Here is a 25,429-nt window from a genome sequence, read left to right as displayed (position 1 = left end):
TGAGCATACGTGACTGTAACCCAATGGGTTCTTCTCACTCCATTTTCACATGCTTGTGAGTGTCTGTGCTCCCATCCCTTCCTAACTGAAGTGTTTCTCTTACCTGCCACTTTCTCTGTGTGCCTCCTAACAAACCTGCATGCTTTGTTCTAGTTGCCTTTGTCCAGAATAAATGGCATCTTTTTCACGTTTAGTCACCAAACTTGTTTTCTTTCAGACTCAGCATTGTTTATTTTCTGTAAAATATTCAAATTCTTTGAAGCAGAGTTGTTTTACTCTCTTCTCTGATCATATTTTGATCTTTTACTGATAAAGATCACATACTAAATTCATTTTTCTTTGTAGTCTTTGTTAGGGGATGAGCTCGTTGAGGGCAGAGAAGTTTATTCATTTCTATGTTCCAGTGCTTACCAGAGACTGTGGTCAATTAAGAAAGTTCAATAAATGCTGTATTGGATTAAAAGAAAGTGCTGAGTCTAGGCCACAGAGGATGGTGTGAGCTACCGGTGCTTCACCTCTCCTGGATGGGAATCTCAGGGAGGCCACATCTGACCTTTGGGATGTTGGGGATGTGATATGGCATGTGTTTAAATAAAATAAAATGTATTAGACTAAAAGGTATATTTCCCTCATCCATTCAAAATAACCCCTCAGTTTGAACACGCATCCCGTCAGTCTTGCCATTCCTGAAGCCGATCTTTTTCTATGAATATTTTTAGTTGCACTGTCATGGCTGTTTGATGTTTTGAATCAGTTAAAAAAGTTTACCTTTCGTGGTCATTTTTGACTTCGAGGAAGAGCCAGAATTTGTACCATGCTGGCTCAGGAAAATAAAGTAGATGAGGACATACCGTGATGTTTTTATGAACTGCTTTTTCACTGATGGCATTTGGCAACAGCATTCACTAAATTTTTATGTTATCTTGTACAGACATTCATAAAAGGAACCCCCAGAAGCACTTAAAGAGCGCAAGCATCACGAGATAAATATATTTGAAACGAGCGGGAAAATTTTGAAGGGAACCAATGGCAATATGTTTTACTGTAATACTATTTTTTCAAAAGAAATGCAGTATTCACCATGTTTGTGATCACCCTTTGCCATATACACACGTGTTCAGTTGCATAAAAATACTATCTAATCTCGTTATCTTCAATAAGCTCTAAAATTTCCTATTATTTCTCTTACTTCTATTTTTTAAAATGTTCATTCCTGCTCCTTAAATTGAGTGCTTATCTAAGTGACCCGGGGACGTTTCTGCTGATGTTTGCAAACTGTAACTGCAGGTGCCAGAAACAAACTTTACTGATCCCACAATTTTTCCCAAGCAGGATCCTGTTAGTCTCTCAAATAATACTACAATACCTAATATACTTTGAATTTTCTTATGGAAAATTCTTTGGGTGATTGAGATTGCACTTTGCAATTGTAGCTGAAAGTTGTTTAAAATTTTATGAACTTGAAGATGTGATAAAGGAAAGTAGTAACTCATCATGCATATTACTGAAAACTGAGCTATATTCCTAATTATTCATAACAGCCTATCACACCAGAAGCTCATAGACACAAAAGCATGAAACGCATATCTGACTTCAGTACTGAATACATATTGTCTTGAGGTGGAATCTAAATGAACAGTATTTAAATTACTTTCGTCTTGCTCAGTTTCCGTCTATTATCTTCTGCTAAGGAAACATTATCTTCATTTTAGTATTAAATTTTGCAGAGTATGTTTGTCTAAATAATGTCTCTAGAAAAATATGCACTTTTAATACTTAGCTTCACACAATTGGCTGTATTATTATTGATAGCACATTCTTAAGCACTTAGGGCACATTTTTGATTTAATATAAAATAGACTATTTCAATATCTATCACTAATTTATTTTTTAAGTGTGACTATTTTGTATGAAGTATTTCTAAGGCATTTCTTCTCACTTTTTTACTTTTCCAAATCTAAAATATAAAGAAAAAAGTTAACATCATTGACCTGAATATAGATTCTTGTGTATTCAAGCTTCTTTCTAAAATGCACTCAGAACATCTAAAGGGATACTTGGTATCATCACCACTTGGTCCCTGCATAGTATGGGAAGATTGCATGCTCTCTGTTTCAGCCTGCATCGACATGCCTTAGGAGTTCACCTGAGCTGTTAAAATGGAGTAAATTTAGGAGGGGGGGAAATGCCTCATACGGTTGATTACTAGAAGAAGAATCATTTATGCAAAGACCCTCCTGCCAGCAGAAACAGTTGCTATGTGTGATGTGAGGTCTGCCACCACATGTGAACATGTGTTTGTGAGAGTGACACCGTGTAACCTCTCTCTCTGTCTCTTGCATGCAAGGCAGATGGACGGCACAGAACTACAGTCAGTTCTGGGGCATGACTCTAGAAGAGGGCTTCAAATTTCGCCTGGGCACCTTGCCCCCCAGCCCTGCGCTCCTGGGCATGAACGAAGTGACGGTGGGTACTCCTCCTGATTGGCTGATGAGCATGTGTCGGTATTGGTGTGCTCACCTGTGTGCTGGAAGAAATCTACAAAGACTAAAATCATGAGTTTTGCACTTTCAGGGTTTTGCAAATATAAAACTTTTGTCATGTAAACATGAAATTCCTCTAACAGAATGATTCCTAGTAGACCCCTCAAAGGTTTCCTGTGGACTTTGAATGACAGTAATATCAATTAAACATAGTGTCCCTTAAAGAATAATGGAACTCTCCTTTCTATTGGCAATGATTTCAGAGAAATACATATTTCTGATGACTGGTTTCCGAGTGTGCCAATATTTTGGCGAATTGAATCTTTATCCTTATTTTTTTAACTAAACACACTTATTTTGTGACTTCATCAATAGTCTTTTGAGGTCTCTCAGACTATCCATTATCATATGAGATTGACGTAAATTTTGGCATTTTCAGACATGGATGCTATCATGATCAGTGAAAGATTTGTCCTTAAAAATCACCAGTTTTCATTCAGAGAATACCTTCAGCTTTTGCCTGGTGACATGGCAGACTGCTGTGAAATGATTCGGAGTTTTCTATCATTCTTATGGTCTGTAAATGTTATTTTGGTTTTCTCTTTCACCTGTTACAGGTACTATCTCTGGATATTAGGTATCTTGCCTATAGAAACTCCTTACTCTTCGGTATCACAAAACTCTAAACCACAAGCTGCGGTTTCCACCAGCTGCGATGCTTCCCTGGTAGTACGCTTAGTTTGTGTGGAGATGTTGGCTGTGTCCAAAGCTTTTCCTGCTTTCAGAACACACTTGAACTCCCCAGTTGCCGGAGGACAGGCTCTCCGGTCTGCAGCATAGACATCGGAAACTCTTAGCATGTCAGGACCGCAAGGGGGTTGCTGCAGTTGGATGAGTTACGGTAAATCTTTTGGTGATTCATTAAGGTTTAACCTGAGTTTAGCTTTCCAAAAATGTAACAACTTGAGTTAATATGTCAATTCAAATTCTGCTATTGAGACCTGCCAAATTATAACTAGTATTGCAGAAGGTTGTAATAACCGGTGTTTTGAGTAGTGTGAGTGGTAAGCACACACTTACTTCCATAGTAAAGTATCTCACTGAAATCCCACAGCAGCTTTCTGTACTGCATCCCTCCACTGCCTTGATTTTAAAGGCAAAGTCAAAGAAAATTGTAAGAGATTAAGTCATACTGACATTGAAAGGGGTTAAGAGCTCCACAGATCCACAGAATTAATTAAATTGCAGAACTAAGATATTTTAAAATGTTTGTATTCCAGAAGTCCTTAGAATTTCAGTAGCTCTGTTGATTTTTCAGATTCAAAGTCACAAGAAATTTAGTTTTTTAACTAGTTAATGTTCTGAAATGAGCAGTTTAGAGATTTTGAGGAGTTTCTTACAATCACTAATATAAAACCTTCCCAGATAAGAATCTGATTCATGGTTTTGTTGGGATGACTGCATCTTTCAAAGAGTCCTCTCCATCCCTGTTTTTTTCTTTTTGTGTCCAGCTGGGTGGAAGTGGGGAGGGGAAGCACTGTTTAAGAAAATACTTGATCCTGCAGGATTGGTTTTGCGTTTTCCGTTAAGGCACAGTGAGCTAAACGCTTGTTTGGATGTTTACATGCAGTTCCTCAGGATTACTTCTAACAACTCCTTTTTAAACTTAACTTTCATGGCTTAAAAGGCTCACATTTTAGAGAAAATAAGGCACATTGCTTTCCCACATTGGCACTCAACCTAGCACACCAAAGAGCATCTGATTTGAAATCACTTCTTGGTTCCTGGAGACTTGTTTGCATGAAAGTCTTTGCCATAATGTCTAAATGAAAATTTCTGATGCCTAGTGAGGTACCAATTATCAAGAGAATTTAAATTTAAATTACCTGGTGGTAGGAATTAATGTAATAGCATTGCCATAATTCTAAGAAAGCAATAGGGAAAATTCAGCAGAACCACAAGGATTCCATGATCCACTTGTGATGGAAGGCAAGCAAACAGCTTTTTTCTTCCGGGGCACAGTTGTTTGAGGGTTAGAATCGTCTTAAGAGCTGCACCCCCAGTTCCGCCCAAAAGGAGATCAGAATTATAACAAATACTTCTAGGAAAAACATGAGATAGAGTGAACTGCGTTGATCTGGCAGCCAAGAAAGAGCTAAACAATGGGTTCCTGCCCTGCTGGTTACCTACAAAATGCCCAGTATCTTCAGCCTGTCTCCGAGGAGAGGGAACATGACTTTTCCTGTGGTTTGAATTCTGGATAACTGATGTTTCGTTTTTTGTTTCTCATTTCAAAAAAATTCAGCAAAGTAAGGAGTAATAGTGCACTAAGGGTCAGCTGCTGCAAGAGTCGTAGGAGTCACACCACGCCGAGAAACTCCATGGCACCCTGAGCCCAATCAATCCCTTTTCCGGCCTACATGAGAATTAAGATATTCTTTGGGTATAAAAGATGAGCAGTGAATCATCCCTGATTCTTGGAGAGTGCTCTGCTCCTCTGGTTGATTCCCAGCCACGTTGCTTAGCTGAAGTCACTGCGGCTGTAATGTACCTGCAGAGAGCTCTCAATAGGTATTGTGAAAAGATTTCCATGGTAATACGACTGTGAAGATGCTGTTTTAAGTTAGACAATTTTGTCTAATCCAAACACACACTCACAGAGTGTGATCAGGAACAAAACTATGTGGATAGTGGGAAAAGTACCTTGAGGATTTGGGGGAAGACATTTCCTAGTAACCCAAAAGGATGACAGACAAAAGGAAATATACACAGGTGTGGGTACAGGCAGACTGGGTGAGAGGAATTAAAAACAAGGAGAGAAAGAAGGCTGAGAATAGCCTGAAGCTTCTCGGTGAAGGTTTGAGAGGAGCATCCCAACTGGGTGAACACAGTCCTGAGGACAGGAGACATGGCAAGGAGAAGGTCACCTAGGATCCTGCACCCCTCCTTGCAGGTACTGTGCTATGCCAAGACACAGGGCTCAGCCAAGACAGCAGGACTCCAGCCTCTAGCTGAACACCAGCGACATCCAGCTTGTGCAGCCCAGAACGTGGAATCCATGGACAAAGAACCATCAGATGGTAGATCGTATTTCTCTTCCAGATATCCACAAATCCATTGGTATATTGGATCTACCGATAATGTTTATTCTATTAGCTTTATTTCTCCGGAGTTTCTAACTTTATAAGATTAGAGTATTTTTTATTTGTTTGTAAAGATTGGTAATATCCCCCAGGACGTAGATTTTGCAGTGCACTCTGAGCAATGCTGACCTCAGGTAACATAGTGAAATGGGAGTTGAAGGAGGAAGTCTATTTGGAGGAAAAATAGAACCCTTTTAATGTCTTAGGTAAAACGGAAGTAAACAGTTTTTGTGATTCTATGCCACAGTCTTCTCAGCTGAGGTCACTTGGAGCCAGCGGAAACATCAAAGTTGAACTCGTTTTGGAACGTTCTGCATGCGCAGCGCGTGCGTGAGGGATGCAGGAAGTGTGTGTGCCCCGTGTTCACCAGAGATGGGGTGCTCACGGGAGACGGGGTGCTCATGGGAGACGGGGTGCTTGGGTTTCCATCTGGCTGCTCCACTTACTCTGCTCTCCTCCTCTGTGACACAGGGATTGTGGTAAGACCTAGCTCTCAGGGTGGGAGGAGGGCCATGAAATGTTTGTGGGTGCTTAACAGGACGCTTGAAATATATATAGTTAGGCATTCCAAACATTATTATGTGGTATTCTAAGTGGACTTTTATTTCTTATACTAACCTTGTGAGAACGGTCAAGTTCTGAAACAGGTGCAGTCTGTAAGAACTTACTGATTCAAATCTTTGTCAGCTGGTACGTTTTATTTATTTATTTATTTTTCATCGGTACCGGGGATCGAACTCACGACTGCCTGCTTGCAAGGCAGGCGCTTATGCCGCTGAGCTGGTACGTTTTATTTCCTACCCAAAAGGGTACTCTCTGATGGTGGGCCCTGATGGACTTTGCATATTTCTGGCAAAACTGAAAGTTGTATTATTATGCCCTCAGTCAAATTGAATCAACAATTTACCTGATTGTTTGTACAGGCACACAAGTGCTTTTTAATTTAGGAGGAAGCTCTAAGAAGCCTCTCTGCATTAGAGTCTGTTATAAATATTGAAAACATTTTCAATGGAAAGTACTGTTTTCACATGGAAATATGGTTTTTCTTTTTTTGGAAATGGGTCTTTGGCCGTGACTGATTTCCCAAGGAGAATCATTAGGTATTTTATCTGAAGTAGAACTTTAAATACTTCCCTTCACGAACTATTAAAATATTCTGAAAGGTGGTATATTTAAAACAGGTAGAAATACTGTCTTATATGGTGGCAGATTTGTGTACATAAAACTTCTAAAATATTTTGGTTCAGGATCATACTTCCACAGTTACCCAATATCAGTTAATTTAGTTGACACAACTAACAAAATTGTCAAGATTTCTAAGGTTTGTTGAAAGTAAAGTAAAATAACATGTTACATAATATATAATAACTTTGAAAGTCTTCACATTGTGAGGTAAGAAATGAAAATTTCATTTAATTATGGCCGTTGACTTACTGGATTTATTTTTTTAGTCATTAGTTATAACAAGAAGAGGGATTTTTTTCCTTCCTGAAACATATTTTGGTGGTAGTAAATATTGGGGTAAGAAAAATGGCTTTGGAAAAGTCAGAACATTTCCAAGTTTAGTTTTTAATCTCTCATAAGCTCTTGACAGTTGATTGGCTAAGAAGAACCTTGCTGATTAAACACAGCTAACTTGATTCCGATAACAGGTCACCAGTGTAAACAGAAAGGCTGCAGAAGCCAAACACTGATAAAAGTGAAAAGCAGAGATAAATAGTTATGCCTTTGTGTAATACTGAACACAAATGACAACTTCTGTCCTAAAAATTGGTGTCGGGCTCCCACATACATACATTTACAGCCTGGCCTGTGGCCTTAGAGGTCCAAATGCAGGAAGTGCTGAGGGGAAGGAGCGGGTGCAGGCAGGGCCAGATGGTGATGAGCCCCAGTTTCCCCTCAGCTCACCCCAGCAGCTGCTCCTCTCAGGGAAGCAGAGGCACTAGCTGTCTGGCTGCGCTGAATGCAGGGTTCTAACGTCGAAAAGCATCCAAACATGTTCTGCTGGCTCAAGTCCTTCCCCATTCCCTGTGAAAACCAGATCCCAAACCTTCCAGTAACTGAACAGCCTGCACCTGGCCTCCTCCTCCTCCTCATTCTATGCACTTGTGGGGGAGTGGCGGCCCAGCTCTCACAGCAGCCCCTGGATTTTCAATTTTCTTTTTCCACACACGTCACAGTTAGAGCGTGACTCTGTGCTGTAACCGACGTGACCCATGCAGCGGGACTGACTTGATCACTGCGGGACAGATCTTTAAAAAGAAATGGGAAAATTTGCTTTTTCTTCTGTATGAACAGATATTTTGGGCTGCCGTTAAGTCAATTCCTGCAGCAATTTGCTGTGCAGATACAGTGGGTACCTGTTCTGGATCCACGCTCTGTCTGGGTCCATCTTTTCCATAAATACTAATTTTTCCCCAAAGTAGAAAGAGGATCAAATAAACAGTGAATGTTTAAATTTAAAAACAAAAGGACAGTGAAAGACACATTGCCGTTAATCCCCTTCAGAACACTTCCCCTGTCTTTGGACACGCTCACCCCACCATTGCTGTCACATTGCAAAGCAGCTGGAAGAGCTCCTTCTTTACAAGATGTGATCAAAAATATGGTGAATGTGATTGCCAAGTGCCGTCTAATAGGAGGCCGTGAAAACATTACGGTGTGTCCTCGGCTACCTCCTTCGTCTCATCTGGCACTGTGACACTGCCGGTTCTTTTTCAAAGTCAAAAGAATCTTAAGAGGTGTTTGGCATTGATTCAGCCCATCAAGACAGCCATGTCACACATTTGAAGACTCTCAGGAAAGAACTTCCTCAGAAGGTGGCGAATCGGATGGGAGAGCATGTTCCCAGCCAGCAGGAGTACTGTGAGAAGGTTGAATGGAAATGTGTTTTTAATTGTAATGAGTTTTAAAAGCATTTATACATTTACTGTATCTATCCATCACATATCATACAAGCCAATAGCACTTTGATCTTCACAAACATGATAAGAAATGTAAAATCTGATAAAGCATTTTGTATCAGGTCACATCAGGGCCATTTAAAGTCATGAACGTATCTCCACTGCCTCACATACACTAGCAAATCAATAAAAACTACTTAGTAAAGGCAAAGATCTATGTAATTTCAAGACCAATGTGTTTAGAACTATTTGATTAAACTCTTGTTTGATTATCCATTAAAATTCCTTAGAACTAGTATTCTGTGGAGCTCAGTCTAGGAAATACCATAGTTCATCCACTTTGTGTGCCCATTTCCTTCCCTTTCTGACATCTCTGAACTCAGGATGGTGACTTGCATTGGCTGGTGTGCTGGCATGAATGAAAGGTGGCCCTGCCCTACCAGCTGTAATGATACTATATGTGCTGTGTTAGTTACGACTAGGGTTAGGTGAGCGTGACAAAACCTGTAACTGTCAGTCACAGAGACAAAGCAGAAGTGTACCACTGTATAGCAAGTCTGGAGGGCCCCGTGAGGGAGCTGCTCTGTGCTGGTGAGAACTCACGCTGCTTCTTGATGTTGTCCATTGCCCAGGTCATGAAATGGGTCTGAGGCCATGAAATGGGTCAAGAAGACTGGTCCGCGTGGATCTATTATGTTTAAAGATCAAGAAAAAGGAGTCAAAGACAATTGCTCATTGTCCTAAATTTCTGACTGCCCAAACACCTTGGCTTGCGGTATGGATGTTCAACACTGGCAGTAGAAGTCCAGGAAACGTAGGCATTCTGTCCTTTTTCTAAGGCTGAGTGGCTGAGATAGCAATTCTGTGCTATGATGAAAGTGGGCGCTGGAGAAGAACCAGCAGCTGCCACTCTGCATTCTGGGTGCTGACATTGACACTGTCATGAAACTTACTCCTTGGTTGGGAACCAGAGAAAGAGCAATGGGTAAGGCCTTAAATGCTAAGGCGAGAAGGCAGCTAGTGCTAAAAACCAGAAATTCATTTAACTGCTAGCAATAGAAAATTACCCTTTTCCTCCCAATGTCAAATTGTGGCAGTCGCAGCCACTGACCTCAGCCTGAGAAGATCAGACACAGTTATTTCCTCTGTTGCTTTATATAACACACAGGTCTCTTTAATGAGCCCAGCTGAAGCAGGGGAATTGCAATTAGAGGAAGAGGAATGTCTCAGAGAGGATACCGTATGGGTCGGCTCCATTAAAAACACTCAGCATTTACAGAGAGCTCTTAGAAAATCAGTTTGCCTCAAACTGTTCTGTGATCACACTGCCATGAGCTATGTAAGGAAGCTCTCCAGTGCTTACCACTGTATTTAATTAATATTTGCTCAGAATATCTTTAATTTTTAATTCCTAAATGGAATTTTAAAAAAAAGGAAGACTGTTCAAATTAAATATCAAAGCTAGCAAGGGCTGAGTTTGAAAATATGTGATTAAAATGTTTTAAAAATAATAATATAAAGGATTTTAAATGGCCATAGAGAAGAGTGTAAATCTTGCTTGAATATAAACTTGTATTTTGTCTATCTTGTTGAAGACACTAATTTTAGAATGGCTGTCAGTCTTAGCTGGTTTTCTTGATTCTTTTGCGTTGTTAGTTCTTCTTTTGGCAAAAAGTGAAGTAAAAATTTAAAGATATGTCAATCAGAGAAGTCAGACTTCTATCACATGTTCTAAAAAGCTATTATTTTGATAATTCCCTCTACTGATAAGCTCTAAATAACATTGTTTCTATGAAATATAAACTTTTCTCTGCATTTTTATATCAGATTGTCTGACATAAAATTGTCTAATAAAATCACAAGGTAATATGGATCCTATGGGCTTCAATTTCCAGAGACTAATTTTTTAGGAAAAGAAATATTCAATAAGTGGTAAAAATATAAAAATCGAATAGATAAGTTCACCTACTTTGGGGAAATGGTAAACATATTTTCAATAAAAATGTCACTTTGTTACTTACTTCATTTTAAAGAATAAATCATAAAAGCAAAAATTGCTCCTTGGTACAATAACTCACCTTAATGTGCCAAGGCAAAGCACCTTTTTAAAAGAAGAAATCTACCCGGAATACACCCTGCTGTGGTCAGACGGAGTATCTTCTACATGCAGAGCACTTTGGTGGCTTCAGTGTGGAAATTATTTTGAAAATAATTTAACCCCACAGAAATGTTTTTGAAGTAATAGTCACACCTTTCTTGCATTAGTGGAGCAAAAAGGACATGCCCTAGCTATGATATTAAATTGGAATTTAAAGGTGATAAAATATTAATGGTTATACCTGTTTTTCTGGAAAATGCAGGCAATTTAACACAAGTGGCTAAATGTCCAGTGATGAGCCGGTGATGCTAATCTGGGCCGGTAGGAGTTTGTAGAAGTGTGTATTTCTGGCCCGCTTAGAAAGACGGTTTTGGAGACTGAGTCAGTACCTGTGAACCTATCCTACTCCGAGCAATAAACGTAGTCTGCTGCAGCTCTCGGCCTCTTTAGTGTGGTCCATCCACAGCATCAGAACCCCCAGCCACTGTGGTGCGGACTGCTCCTGGATTTTCCTGCGGGGCCCACATCTGCTGATGCTTCTGCACTTCCCTTCCTACTGAGCCAAGCAGCGTCCTTAGTAATGGATTCTGGGTTTCATAACCTCTGTATCAGGTGGCAGTTGTTCCCTAAATCAAAACTGAACACTCCCATTAATGTTTCAGTTTATAAATTATTCCTGATGGGTGCCTTTTCAAGCAGACACACACATGCTAAATTCCCTTGCTTTGGACCTCGAGGGTGTTATGTATCTATCAGAAGTCACTTCACAAGATAGCAGATCAATGGCTTCTGCTCTTCAGTGCACAGTCTGAAGGCTTGTAAGCAGGTAGAATTTTTACATTTCACAGACACTTAACTTTTGCTACAAGATCCTGCATCCATACTGTGATAAAATAGGAAAATAATAGAAATTGAGTGAGCTCTTAAGAATTCCAGAACCTGGTTCCATTTCCAGTGGTAAATCCCATTTATCTGATAGTCCTTAGCATGTCTTCTAGATTTTAGAAATGAGTTACTTCCTTTATAAAGAAAGAGCTAACAATACTTTCCAGGTTATATCACATGGGACTATTGAGGATGCAGGAGAATAATAAATATTGAAACACCCAGAAGACTTATGATGAGTGTGTTTGAGCCTCTGTGCATATAAATTAAGACAAGTAATCAACAAATCCTCATTTCATTTGTGTCCTGATTATTTAGATATGAAAAACATCAGTCTTTATTAAAGCTTAAAAATGATAGGACATATTTCTAATTTTCTGAAACACAAACAGAGGGAATACAATATTGACTTTGTCAGGACTTTTACACGGGCTTTTAAGACACCATGCATTTAGTATTACAAACGTCTTAAAGTCTTTTAATTTTTTAAGAGTTTTGTAAATATTAATTCATTTGCGTTCCACTTCCTAATAACTGGAATAAAGCTGATATTTTTGGCTGGCTCTGAGTATGGTAAAAGGTGGTTGCTGTAAATGCAACATTTCAGAATTGATTTCACTGCAGATTCACACATTCTGTCCAAAACAGGAAATATCCCTTAAGGCCCAGTTTGAATAGTCTCATGTGGTCTCTCACAGGGATGAGCAAACTGTGATTCAAGAAACTCTGGTTTAAATTATTGCTCTGTGCAATACACAACACGCATTTAGTGTGTTCATTGTGATTTTTTTATTATGTTATAATCCCACATTGCACTGTCATTTCTAAATAGTGAAGTGGAAATCATAGAAGCTGTCTTCTATTTAGAAACTTGAATGTGCAAAAGAATTAGATGGTAATCACAAACTTTAACAGGGGCAACGCTGTCTTCTCATGATGGAAGTCCAGATGCATTTGAGAAAATCTGATATTTCTGTCCTTTCTTCTAGGCTGCTTTACCTGCCAAAATTGATCTTCCAGAATTTTTTATTGCCTCTTATAAGTGGCCAGGATGGACTCACGGCCCTCTGGATCAGAAAAACTGTGCTGCGTCCTGGGCGTTTTCCACTGCAAGTAATAGAGTCATTTCCTCTACTTATAAATTCACTCTTTGGCTTTAGATCCTCGAAGAGGAATTAAAAGGTTTTTAAAATTAGAACTTTTGATAAGTTAAAAGTTAGCCAGAGAAAGAAATCTGAAGATTATCATTTTAGTCTAAAAATTGGTCATTAACGAACTCTGAGAGCAACTTCGTAGGCTAATCTGGGATGTGTACTTTCGTTGTCTTCGCAGATCCCACAGCATAGGCTGTGTCGGGATTATCCTCTTACCTCGTTTACTGCGGCACCGAGAAACTGCTCTCGGTACTTCTGTGGTTTCCGAGGACGCAGCGTTGTATCTTGTGTATTTAATATGATAAATCAGGACTATTTTATTTGTGTGCTGAATGAAGAAAAGAATAAATTCTGAAGATCTAGAAAACTGTGTCCAGAAGTAGTTTAAAAATTTAAGAGAAAACAAAACAGTACAAATGGAATGAATAAGACCCATAAAACATGCGTACGCACTTATATAACAAAATAAAATGCATGCTATTTGTCAGAAGCTGAAGAGGTAGAGACATTTGCAGTGCTGGGAGTGATGCACCTCACAAAATCACTTTGAGACAGAAAAAATAAACAGAGAAAACCTGAGCATGTGTCAGAGGTGGTGCCCAAGACAAGTTCTCAAGAACAGAGTGGAACACAACACTGGCTGGCTGAGTCATTCTTTACTCTTCTGACCTTTCTGAAATATTTTAAGTGAATCTGAACCGAACTTTCCTTGAGATCCAGAACTGTTTACATGAGCAGGAACCATGTGGGCTGAAAACAGGTAGGGGATGTGACTTACCTTAGGCCAAAGGGAGCAGTGTCAGAGGTGACCCTGAGAGCCGGGCTTCCACCTGCGTGGCCACTGTTTCTGCTGAAGAAAGACGTTGCACTAGCATCTAAAATAATTTGTATTTAATTCTAAGTCCTGGTACTGAATGTGAAAATATCAAGGAATTTCTACTTTCTTTTATGAAACAATTATTCTCATGAGAATATCAGAGATGGAAATCTGTGAGTTTGTCACAATGATGAGTATCTTAATAAAATGATAGATGGAAATCAAGGATGAAGTGAGAGATGATAGGTGTAACACATACTAAACATCTAATAATGTGTGCCAAAAATTGCACTCCAGAATTGTGCAGCTGCTGCAGTTACATAAAAACTGAATGCAGAGTTACATATGTAAATGAATTCTTTTAAAATGAAGATACTTACATTAACGCCCTGGTTGAGTCTGGTGCTCAGGCAGTTTTAATGAGGAAAACATGTGTAGCACATAGTAAAAAATGGATAGAAGAAAGGGTGTGATGTTGTTGCCTCTAGTTAAATTGAGGAAGGTGATCTCTGGGGTTTAGCCTGAGACTAAACGTCAGAAACTGTGCTAGGTGTCGAATAGAATCATCAGCCTGTTACTGACATAGCATCCACCCTTTTTCATGCTCTCATCATTCATATTAGTTTATGGTCAAAGTGGGATCAAAAGACGAACTGGTACTGATTTCTGCTACTGGTTTTTCCCTTGTTGAAAAATGGCTATGTATGCACCGTGTGTCTCTTGTTTCTTGCTTAATCACTGTAATTTCTAACATTGCAGGGCTTGTAATATTAATAAGTACTCAGTAAATGTATTGAAGAAAGGAATAAACTTGTAGAAAAATGACATCATCAGTTATTTAAACTGAGGCATGGAAGTTTCAGTCATAAAAATGAATGTGTATTTATACAACTTGGAATATTAATGTATTTGCAATAATTATTAGTAATTTTAATAACTATATTTTAGTTATATATCATTGTATGTCACCAATTTCATATTCAGGATAGTTATATGTAGTACTATATAATATAAGCATAATTGCATATATAGTTATATGTAACAATTGTATGCAACTAATATTAGTTAATAATTATAGTATTAAGGATTGTTATAACTATAGCTAATAATATGCTTGCTTCATTGTGAATATATGTATATAAAAGGTCAATTCTATATCTACTGAAATAAAATTAAGGTAATGACTTACAGTCATATTATAAACATAAATGATATACTAGGTAGCTTTTAGATATTGCTGAAGACAGACTCATAATAGTAAGAGTTAGCTGAAGTATGGTGTCCTGGGTAGTTACTTTAGATAAGACCAAAGATCTTATTTACTCCAGCATATTAAACTACGATGAATATATGAACAGTTTCCCTGACTTCCCCAGCTTACTTACACTCATTTAAAAGTATATTTATTCATAACAATATGCAAGATACTTTCTTAGATGTAAGACGTAGATATATAAGTAACATATAGTCTTGTCCTCAGAGAGATCTGCACTTGACAGGTTCTTAATGAAGATGAGCATGGCAAGGAGCTAGGAAAATCTGCAAAATCACTAAGTTACTGAAACGATATGAACATATGATAGATGCTAGGACATGACAAGGTTGAACTGGTTGGAACACGTAGACAAACTGATGACATTTGACTCTAATTTTAAACTGTACACGTTGGAACCTAGGGTTCAAACAAAAATGACTATGTAAGCTATAAATACTGTGTGATATACATTTGGAGTATTAATCAGTCTTCTGCTTGGAACAGGTGTGGCTGCTGACCGAATAGCAATTCAGTCCAGTGGTCGATACACAGCCAACCTCTCCCCCCAGAATCTGATCTCTTGCTGTGCCAGGAAACGTCACGGATGCGGCGGTGGAAGCGTCGATAGGGCGTGGTGGTACCTGAGAAAACGTGGGTAAATAGCTGCGCCACATGTGCTTCTGGGATTCTTACAGGTGTTGCTTTCAGTTAAAACTAATTGAAATTGTTTTAAGCATTTTTCTTTACAAATTCTGTGCTGGAGACTTAGCTCAGAGATCAAGGATTTGCTGTGCATACATGAAGCTCTGAGTTTCATCCTTGGCACTACAAAAAGAAAAAAAAAAAAAAGAAAAATAAAACAAAACAAACCCCCTGGAACACATATGCCACATCTATCTAAATATAAATCTCCTCTGAGACCCGCCCAGTGTCCTTGAGGGGCCATAAGAACTCCTCTAGGTAGCACTGGTTGTCCAGGGAAGGAGCAGCTGCTGGCGACCAGTGGGGTATGCAGTGGTTCCTACCAGTGGGGCAACCAGTGGGGTATGCAGTGGTTTTGTACTGCCTTCTCATTGCTCTGGGCTGCTCTAGAACAGGCAGATGTAGGAGAGCAAATGATTGTCAGGGAGCGATTAGTGGCTATAGGTTTAAAAAATTGTTTTCCTGTATTTTATCTTATACCGTGCTTCACATGAGGAACTTAAGCTTTAATTTCCTGGTGTAAAATTGTTCAGTTGGTTCCTGTTTCATACTATGAAAAGATAGAAGATCTTTAGGAGGTTAGAAATATAAATTATTATTGAGACAAATAGTAAAGTACTGTAGGCAGACACACAGCACATTCAGGAGGCTGTGAGGTCCGAGCTACTGACTGGGACCCATGTGGCTGTGTGAGGGGAAAGAGTGGAGGGGTCCCCTCTCCTCTCTGGTGCTTGTGTTCCTCCCAGCCAGGGCCCCCATTCCAATCTCCCAAAGCTTCCATCAGACAGTCACGCAATGGTTGGGCTGCAGCGTGCAGATTCCACGTTGACACAGTTCAGTCCTCAGACTCAGTGTTTAAAGCAAATGCAGCGCACTCAATGCAGATTTTAAAAAGTGTTGAATCTTTTTAATGATTTCACCCTCCTCATCCTCTGTGGCAAATTCTTATATTCTGTTTGATGATGTTACATTTTCTTGAGCCAGCTTCAGTGGGTGAATTTCAGCACTGAATAGTTGATTTAGTTCCATGATTTTATTTCCCTTATTATCTACTTTTCGGTTCAATAGGATTGTGTTAGATTTGCAACCACATATTTAATACTTTACTATGCCTGGTTTCAAAATCAGAAATCAAACTAATTTTAAGCCTTTATACTGTGTAGACATCTGATAACTTTCTAAATTATTAGCTTTTGCATGACATAAGTACTCTGGTATTTTCCTCAAACTATCAGAAACTGCGGATATATAATCTTTGAAGCTTCATTTTAACTGTAACTTAAAAATATCCACAAAATGACTTGCTGTGTAAGCAGCCCACCCCAGCCATTTCCTAGGTTTGACTGAGGAAGGCTCCTTTGGGCACTGACTGACCTGGGGCTGCTGTTCAAATAAAGGCTCACACTGTTGCTTAAAACAGTAAAATGCAAACGAACCTCAGTGCTAATACCATGTAGTTTGTAAGACTATCCTACCTGTGAATAATCATATTGGTTGCCTTCTCATAATTAGTTGGCTCTTCCACATTATTGCTGTAGGTACAAGCTGATGGAGCCCAATTAATAAATATTAACTTGGACTCTATTGCTGGCTCCTTTTCATCTTTGGGAAATGCTACACTGCAGAGAGAATTACATGTTAAAAAGGAGCACAGGAAGATTTGAAATTTTCTAATGAAGAAATAATGAGGCCCAGAGTATAATGCCAGGAGTGTAATGCCAAGAGCTGCAGGTGGGCTGCAGTTGGCATTTTCCAAGCTCTGGTACAGATAGAGAACCAGCATAAATTACGGATGTTTAATTCAATAAAGTTGAATGTAGACAAGTTATTATGGTATTTTACTAAGTAATATCTTTACTTATTTTCTTGTTTTCTTAGACTGGTATCTCATGCATGCTATCCACTTTTCAAGGACCAAAATGCAACCAATGGATGTGCCATGGCCAGCAGGTCCGACGGGCGGGGAAAACGGCATGCCACGACTCCCTGCCCCAACCACATAGAGAAATCGAACAGGATCTACCAGTGCTCTCCCCCGTACAGGGTCTCTTCCAATGTAAGTCTGGTGGCAGGAGCCAATGCTGGTCGACATTCTCAAACACAGAGCGCTTGGCTGTTACTGATACTAATTAAAAATGATTTAGACTCCAAATGAGGGTAAACCTAAACTCAAAATTTTCATTTTGGCATTTGCTATGATAATCTAAGTTAAATGTCATGTGGTTAGATACAGTTTTGGATATTCTTAAAATGTGCTTTGAAGACCTCCACTTTGGGTAAGATCTCTAATATTTATGCTACTAGCAGTGTCAAGGCTTGGCTTAAAATCAAACAACACCCATGGAAATAGGTTTTTAATCATGGTTTGCAATGTGTGTGTGTTTGTGTGTGCATGTGTATGAATGAACTGGACAATTAAAAGCCATATCAAACTCTTTTCACTGACTTTTTGTGGTAGTAGTTTCCATCAATTTTTTGCCTTCCTCCACAAAGTAATTGAAGTGAGTGTAGCCATAATAGAGAAAAGACTTTTTATTCCTATTTGTCATGTTGAAGCCGAGGCAAATCGTTTCACTGTTATCTGAATTTTCAGTGACAGCAAGTTATGTCCAGACTATAAACCAGAATTTGCCTCCTCTGTCTGTGTACAGTGCTCCTGATAGTTCCTATCCTCCAGATATGATATGCCTTTCATGTTCTCTGCTGAGCTAGGTGCTGATTCCTGTGCCCAACTCAGGTAGCTGTCCCTCCATCCCAGATGGTAAATGCCCCTAAGTGTCAAGGCCAAGGCCAAGGTAAAATTTCATCTTCTTGTTAAATTTTCTTCGACTTCTAGGTGGGTTAATTTCTCTTTTTTATTTGCATCTATGGGAATTTATGTTTACATAAATTAACAAACAACAAAATATATAATCATAGAAGTAGTTGTGTTATTGCTGTCTATACTACAAATATCAAAAGACCTCAAGGATAGGTGTGGGATCTATATAAGTTTCCATTACAGTTTCTAGTGTATAATCTGTGTTCTATGTATAGAGACAATGAATGAATGGATGGATGGATGGGTGGATGGATGGATGGATGGATGGATGAAATCCATGCCTCCCTACTATAGGAACATTGGGTGGTAGCACAGAAATATTTATGCTGACCTTACCAAGGAAACTCAAAATGTCACTTTGGATAGTTCTTGTGATTGGTGATTAAAGGTTCCACTAATGTCCATGATTAACTTAGCTTGATTTAACTCACCATGGTTTAACTGATTTTGATAATTTTTTTCTTTGTCACCAAAAATGATTACATTTCAATTTGATTCCACAGTTATTATTTACTAGTAAAAGTCAATAAAACAAATGAACACATCTTGTTTTTAACTAGTTCTCTAATGTGGTATTTCACATGCAAATATTTTAAGGCATCACTGAGGGTCAGTTGCAAGTGGTGAAGCCACTTTGGGTTACACTGCAACTACACTGATCGCGTAGCAGCTAGGATAGTAGACCGGATAGGAAGTGTGGTGTGTTTCATTAACAATGATGTTTTCCTTCCAGGAAACTCAGATAATGAAAGAAATAATGCAGAATGGGCCAGTTCAAGGTGAGCTTGGATGAAATATGCTTTGTCTTACTTATTTCTTTAATGGACAGTATTACTTTGACTTCATGTTAAAGGACTTTAACAAAAGATAAATCCTTTACTTGGTGATCCTTTTAAGAGTTCAACAGTACTAAAATCAGTATAGTGACAAGAGTTTTACTCATCTAATTATATCATTAGCTGACATTTTGTTTTAAAAAGGTAGACTCATTTATGAATTGTGTTGTTAAATATTAATGACACATTGGTGAAAAGATGCTAGATCTTTTCGAGGTGATCATGGACCAAAGAAGAGTTAAGCTTGAAGTACTAAGAGATTAATTTGCAATGAGGCTCATGTTATTTATTTGATAATATTTAAAAGTGGAATAGAATGGTAGATATTTAATAACTTTTTGCTTAAATGGGTTAGGTAAGGAATTGAAAAAGTTTGGGAATAATAGTGGAAACAGGAAAGGGTACATAGTACCCTTTAGGGTACATAGTACCCATAGTACCCAAGTACATACACTCCCTTTTCTATTAATTTAAGAGAAGTCAAGCCAGACATGGTGGCACATGCCTGTAATCCCAGCACTTCTGAGGCTGAGGCAGGAGGGTTCCTGTGAGTTTGAGGCCAGGCTAGGTTATATATGAGTTTAAGCCTAGACTACATAGTGAGACCTTGTCTCAAGAGAGAAAAAGAGAAAGTAAAGGAGAGAGAGAGAGAGAGAGAGAGAGAGAGAGAGCAAACAAAGTAATCCAGAATGATTTTTCTGTCTTACAAAAGGCTTTTGAATATGCTGGAATCGAACTCAGGATCTTGCACTTGCCAGGCAGGCAAAGTGCTGCTGAGCTATATCCTCAGCCCCTACATATGTTATTGGGAGTAAGGTAACAGTAAATAATAAAGTTGACGGTGAATTGCTGCACGTTAATGCTATGTTGATGCTATCATCTCTTCTAATAGTTCCTTTCATTAAGTATGGAATTTTATTTTGCACAAATAACATGGGTAAGGGTAAATCCAAAGAGCATCTTTCCTGCATGCACACTGCCAGGCATGACAGACCCAGACTGAAGCGTGCAGTGGGAATTTAGGTTGTGGCCTTGGAGGCGCTCTCCGATACTACCCCTTCAGTAGGGTACAAAACTTCCTGGAACATCTGATATGTACTTAAAAACTATTGCCCAATGTTTCTTTTTTCTTAATAAATGCTGGCTTAATTGATGTTAGTTCAATATATAGCAGGAACTATGGAGTTTATTGTAATTTTATAGTGAAAAGTCACTAACTTCTTGGGAAATACGTCCTGAATTTGATTTTTTAAAATCCTGGGTCCTTCCACAAAATCTGAGCCAAGTGAGAAGCTCCCATTCTCTGTATAGCTGCATGAGTCGCTGACTATTAAGGGTGGGAATGCAGGTCCATTGTCACTGTGTGAGTTAGTAAGCAGGGCTTATATGCCAGATCTGAAGGAACAGGCACATTTGAACTCAATGTGAAACCCAAGATTTTCCTAGGAAGGAAGAATAGTGACTGCCAGCCTGAGAGGCAGGGTCACCCTTCTTTGCTGGGTTTACTGTAGGTTTTCAGAAGCACAGGGTTAAGGCAGAATGTCTGCTGCTCAACCGCTGTGGCAGCCTTCCAGCGAGCCACTGTGATGGTCCAGGTGTGCTTATGTAATGGTCCAAGCACCTAAACATTGTTTGTGTAAAATGATAAAAAAATATTGTATCCAATTAAATTAAGAAAACAAACCTGGTTGAATTACATAGTCCGGTCTTAGACTGAATCTCTTGCAATTTACTCCTTGGTTGTTCTGGGAGATTTCTGGAGGTTTTTAAAGATGATCTTTAAAAACTGTACCATTTATCTGGGGTTTTATTTTAGCCATAATGAAAGTCCACGAAGATTTCTTCTCTTACAAGACTGGGATATATAGACATGTTACCAGCACAAGTGAAGATTCAGAAAAATATCAAAAGCTTCGGACACATGCAGTCAAACTTACTGGGTAAGGAAATTTCTCGGGCTTCATTATTTGAAAGAATTTGCTTTATGTTTGGGAAATGAAACTGAGAATAAAACGCCGTGCATTTAGATAGAATTTCTCATCGTTTGAGAGATTCTGATGCAAATTAAACATTATTTAAATCTTACCATTATTTGGTTTTTAGAGGCCAGCAAAGGCTAACTCAATATTCTAGAAAAGACGATGTCTTCCTGCTTCTCATTTTCTTGTGAATATGTCCTTAAGGATTTGTTCCACAGGCAAAGGAAATATGTGATTATAATAGATTCTACATAAGGCATTGTCAAGGGGAAGGTGAAATTCCCAGTGTGCTCTGTCTGGGAAAACAGTCCTCAATGAAATCGAACTTGGTTCACTGAGCTGGGAAGACGGTGAGGTCATCTGTGGTTCTGTAAACATTATTTCATATTTTTGTGAGAATGGTAGGAATTATACTGATCAAACCTGGAAGTAAAATAGATTCATCTAGGCGAGGGCAAGAAAGAAGTTCATAATTCTCTGAGTGGCTGTGTTTTACCGGTAAATAATTTCACAAATAGGCCCTGCTCAGAAAGGTAGTGTGATCATGAGCCCACTTTGTCCAGCAAGCACCTCCTCAATCTCATTCTGACCTGAGCTGATTGGTAAACTCTAATGTCACATTCAAGTTCAAATGGAATGGCATAGGAAATTTTGTTTTTATCTAAAAACCTTTGTTTTCCTCACCTTGGCCTTATACACAGTGAATAGCTTCTTTCCTGTTGGACCTGCTGGCCTGACTCAGCTTCACTGAGCTGACACAAATAGTCTCACCCACAGCCAAATCATCACCTCCTTCCTCATCTCCGAAACTTCCCTGGGTCAGTTATAAGTGTATGGACAACTATTCTGTGGGATGTCTCTTTAACAAGCACCTGTCTTTTGTTTAAAATATACGAATATCAGAGTTTCAGAATCATCCTATCTTTGAATCTAGACACCACTGATTGTGTGAGTTATTGTCTTGATTCAGGGAATCAGGAATTCAAAACTGTGGTAGCCGTGGAGGATATAAGTATGTGACCTTTAGGAAAAGATAAATAATATACACAATTTCACCATCATGAGACAACTTCTGCTGAAATTTTGGAATATTTTATATATCTCTTTGATATGTAGCAATAGAGAGAAAGAAGAAGTATTCTGTAGTGAAATGACATGTTGCAGTGCTAAAGCTATTATTGATATAGGGGAATGGACCTCCCAGCCAACTAGATGTCCAGTACCAGTTCCTGTTCTCTAAAATGGAAGAATGAACTTTAGAAACAACAGAGTTAAGAGTGGAATGTATTTATTGATAGAAAGTAAGCTTCTGTCTGAGAGACAGAAGGGGTCCCAAGTGGGTTGCTAGGGACTCCGTTTTTTTTTTTTTTTTTTTTTTTTTTTTTTGTCTTTTTTCTTTTTATCGGTACCAGGGATCAAACTCACAACTGCCTGCTTGCAAGGCAGGCGCTTATGCCACTGAGCTAAATCCCCAGCCCTGGGACTCCATCTTTTCTAGGGACTTTTATAGAGTAAAATCATGGTATGAGATGGATCCAAGGTGGGACAGAGCCATGGTTAACTAATAAGATTAATTGCCCAGGTAAAATTGATTAAATCAGGAACAAATAGGGGAGCCAGTCATGTAGTAAGGGGGCACGCTTACAGCAGTGACTCTTCCTGTCGGGACTTCCTCAGGTTGATAAGAGAACTATCTGGACTCTTCATGCTTAGGATGTGGGTGTGGTTTGCTTTGCCTTTTGTCTTGAGATCTGGCCCACAGCGGGAGATGATTGTCTCTTCTGAGGCTGCAAAGGTATCTGAACTTCTGCTCTGGCTCCTTTGAGGGCACAGCCCTGCCTGGCTGCCTGTAATATTTTTAACTAGCTCAACTGCCTGTGACATTATGAGAAGGGAACTTGCCCGTCTATCAATATTCTGTGAGACACTGAATGTTGGCGTTTAATTTATTTGTTTTCCATAGTTTTGCTTACTCAGTATCACTATTTTAGAGACCAGTGGTACTTTCCTGTTGCTGTTCCGTTTTAGGTTACTTGGGACGAGGTGTTTTTCTTAAAATAGATATACGCTTACCACTGAAAAAAGATAGCTAAAACAATCATCCCAAATCATATTCTTAAACATCATTATTAACATAGCAGTTGGTAAAAACATGTCAAATAACTTCTCTCTCACTTTTTCTGTGTTGATGCAAAGTTAGAGAGAAAGAATAAAATAACAAATACTCTATGACATTTTAAAATACTGCTATTCAGGTTAACTGTACTTCAATGAACCGAAATTTAATAAAATTGGGTATTGTTGATTATTTAATATATTATTTCTTGAAATGACACTTTTCACACACATGTTAAAAGGAGTTGGAATAATGTTCTCCTTTAATGATTTTTTAAAAAAAATCTATTGATTTGTTGTCAGCAGATAATTTATCACTATTATATTTCTTCAAAACTCCTATCAAGCATCTAATTTTTGTTAGTTTTATTATATTTTAATTTGTATATATCACGGGATTTTAAAAATATTCTGCTTTAAAATCATCATTTTAGCAACTGTTTCTATTTTATTGCATATTTGTTTAGAATTTGATGATAAGCAGCTTTAGATGGTGGCTTTCCTGTCTTTTAATTTCATTGGTAGGAATTATTTGATCAGATCAGCTTTATTTTTTAAATCAAAAAGCACTCATAAGAACTGAGTTATGTAGATTCTCATACACTTGAAAAAGGTTCTTGTCTTTATATTGAAGAACGACCTAACTGATGTGAAATCCTGGGCCTGCAGAACTGCTGGGCCTTTGTAGATGTTACTTTAGGATTCTATTATTGAGTCTTCCTGCAGAAAAGTTTTGTCTCTTTCCAGTGACATGACCTTTTGTATTGGAATATTTATACTTTTTTTAATCCTTGAATTTAACATATTCAATTCTTAAAAGTGCATTCTGCATATGTGCTGGTTTTCTCCCTTTCTTATAGTCTATTATGACAGTGTTTCTATTGTAGTTCTTGTGTATACAGTTTCTCTATTCTGATCCACCTTGTCCCAGACCTTTATTGTATATGGGATTCATTTTTTGAATCTAGGCACCACTGATTGGTGGTGGTAGATGTCTGTATGTCATGTGGCAAGTGTCTGTATGTCTGAAATGTTTTTAAATTCTTTCTGTTCCTTTTACTTGGTTGTCTTTTAAAATCTTTTCGGAGTTAGATACTTAGGCAATTCGTGCTCATAATTTGAGTATATATCTGATTATTTGGTTTTCTTGAATAATTCCATTTCAACTGTATATTCTTCACTCACTTTTCTTGCATTCTTTTTTAGAAATTTAATCCCCGATCTATGCACTTCAACTCTCCGACTAGCTCTTCTAATTTTCCAGTTCATGCTTCTACTCCTCCAAGCCCAGCAGTCATTTGTGCTTGCTATGAGTTACTCCAATAACCCGATCACTGTTTAACAACCCCTCTTCTTGTCCATTTACCCTTCCTCGGTTAAAACACCGTGGTGCATCTTCATAACCACTCAGTCACATATCCCCTGGACTTGTTGTCTCTGCTTTGATGTCATGGTAGCTTGGCAAAACTTCAGTTGTAGTTAAATTAAGATCATTCTGTTTTGTACCTGCAGATCTGCATCTGAACAAAATTGTAACCTTTTTGGTTTCACTTTAATTTATAATGACAAATTTCAAATAGATACCTAAAACTATCAGGTAATCATGTTTGGAGTTCTTGTTCTGTTTTTCTTTCACGTTTTAGGTGATTGTCTCAAAACTTGTCCTCTTTTCTTGAATCCCTAGTGTTTTCCTCTTCAGGGCTCTTAGAACTGTGGGTTCAAGTCCTCTGAAGAGACTGAAGGAACCAGAGCTCTTCCTGGTATGTAAGGGCACCTGTCAGCACACACTCCCTCTCAACATTTCCTCCAACTCGTATGTAAGTGGACCATCCACATCCTTTCTAAACTCTTCTTATGTTGCTCACCCAAATCCTTTCCAGCTATTCAAGGATGCAGAGGCAATTTTCCCTCTTCTTTGTAATCAATTTAATTGTTTTACTAACATCCTTTCTCATTTCCAAATGAAAATAAGAAAGAGAGAGAGAGAGAGAGAGAGAGAGAGAGAGAGAGAGAGAGAGAAAGGCAAAAAGAAAGAACAAAGAAAGAAAGCCATTTCCTCTTGTTTGCATTTGTTCCACACTTCATTACCTTCTCTCCTTACAGCAAAGGATTTGCAAGGTTTGCCTATGCACTCTTAACTGCTCTCATGCTTTTGAAAACTCCCAGTAACCCTTCTTTGCATCACCCCCTTGCTCTTACCCACATTTATTTCAAGATTGCTAGTGGCCCCCCTTGTTA

The 25,429-nt window shown here is 38.6% G+C and overlaps 1 protein-coding gene across 1 annotated transcript in view; it reads left to right on the top strand.

Moving 5' to 3' along the window:
• The window catches only part of Tinag (tubulointerstitial nephritis antigen), an 84,230-nt gene that overhangs the window by 18,353 nt on the left and 40,448 nt on the right, over positions 1-25,429 (top strand). The window contains exons 4-9 of the mRNA XM_003462300.4: positions 2,352-2,466; positions 12,502-12,625; positions 15,243-15,393; positions 17,319-17,496; positions 18,995-19,040; positions 20,914-21,037. Of these exons, the coding sequence (XP_003462348.1) occupies positions 2,352-2,466; positions 12,502-12,625; positions 15,243-15,393; positions 17,319-17,496; positions 18,995-19,040; positions 20,914-21,037 (738 nt within the window). The remainder of the gene's footprint in view (positions 1-2,351; positions 2,467-12,501; positions 12,626-15,242; positions 15,394-17,318; positions 17,497-18,994; positions 19,041-20,913; positions 21,038-25,429) is intronic.

This window comes from Cavia porcellus, unplaced genomic scaffold, assembly GCF_034190915.1.
Source record: "Cavia porcellus strain 051 isolate PalLab524CR breed Dunkin Hartley unplaced genomic scaffold, mCavPor4.1 scaffold_7, whole genome shotgun sequence".
Taxonomy (NCBI): Eukaryota; Metazoa; Chordata; class Mammalia; order Rodentia; family Caviidae; genus Cavia; species Cavia porcellus.
This window is presented reverse-complemented; position numbering and strand designations above follow the sequence as displayed.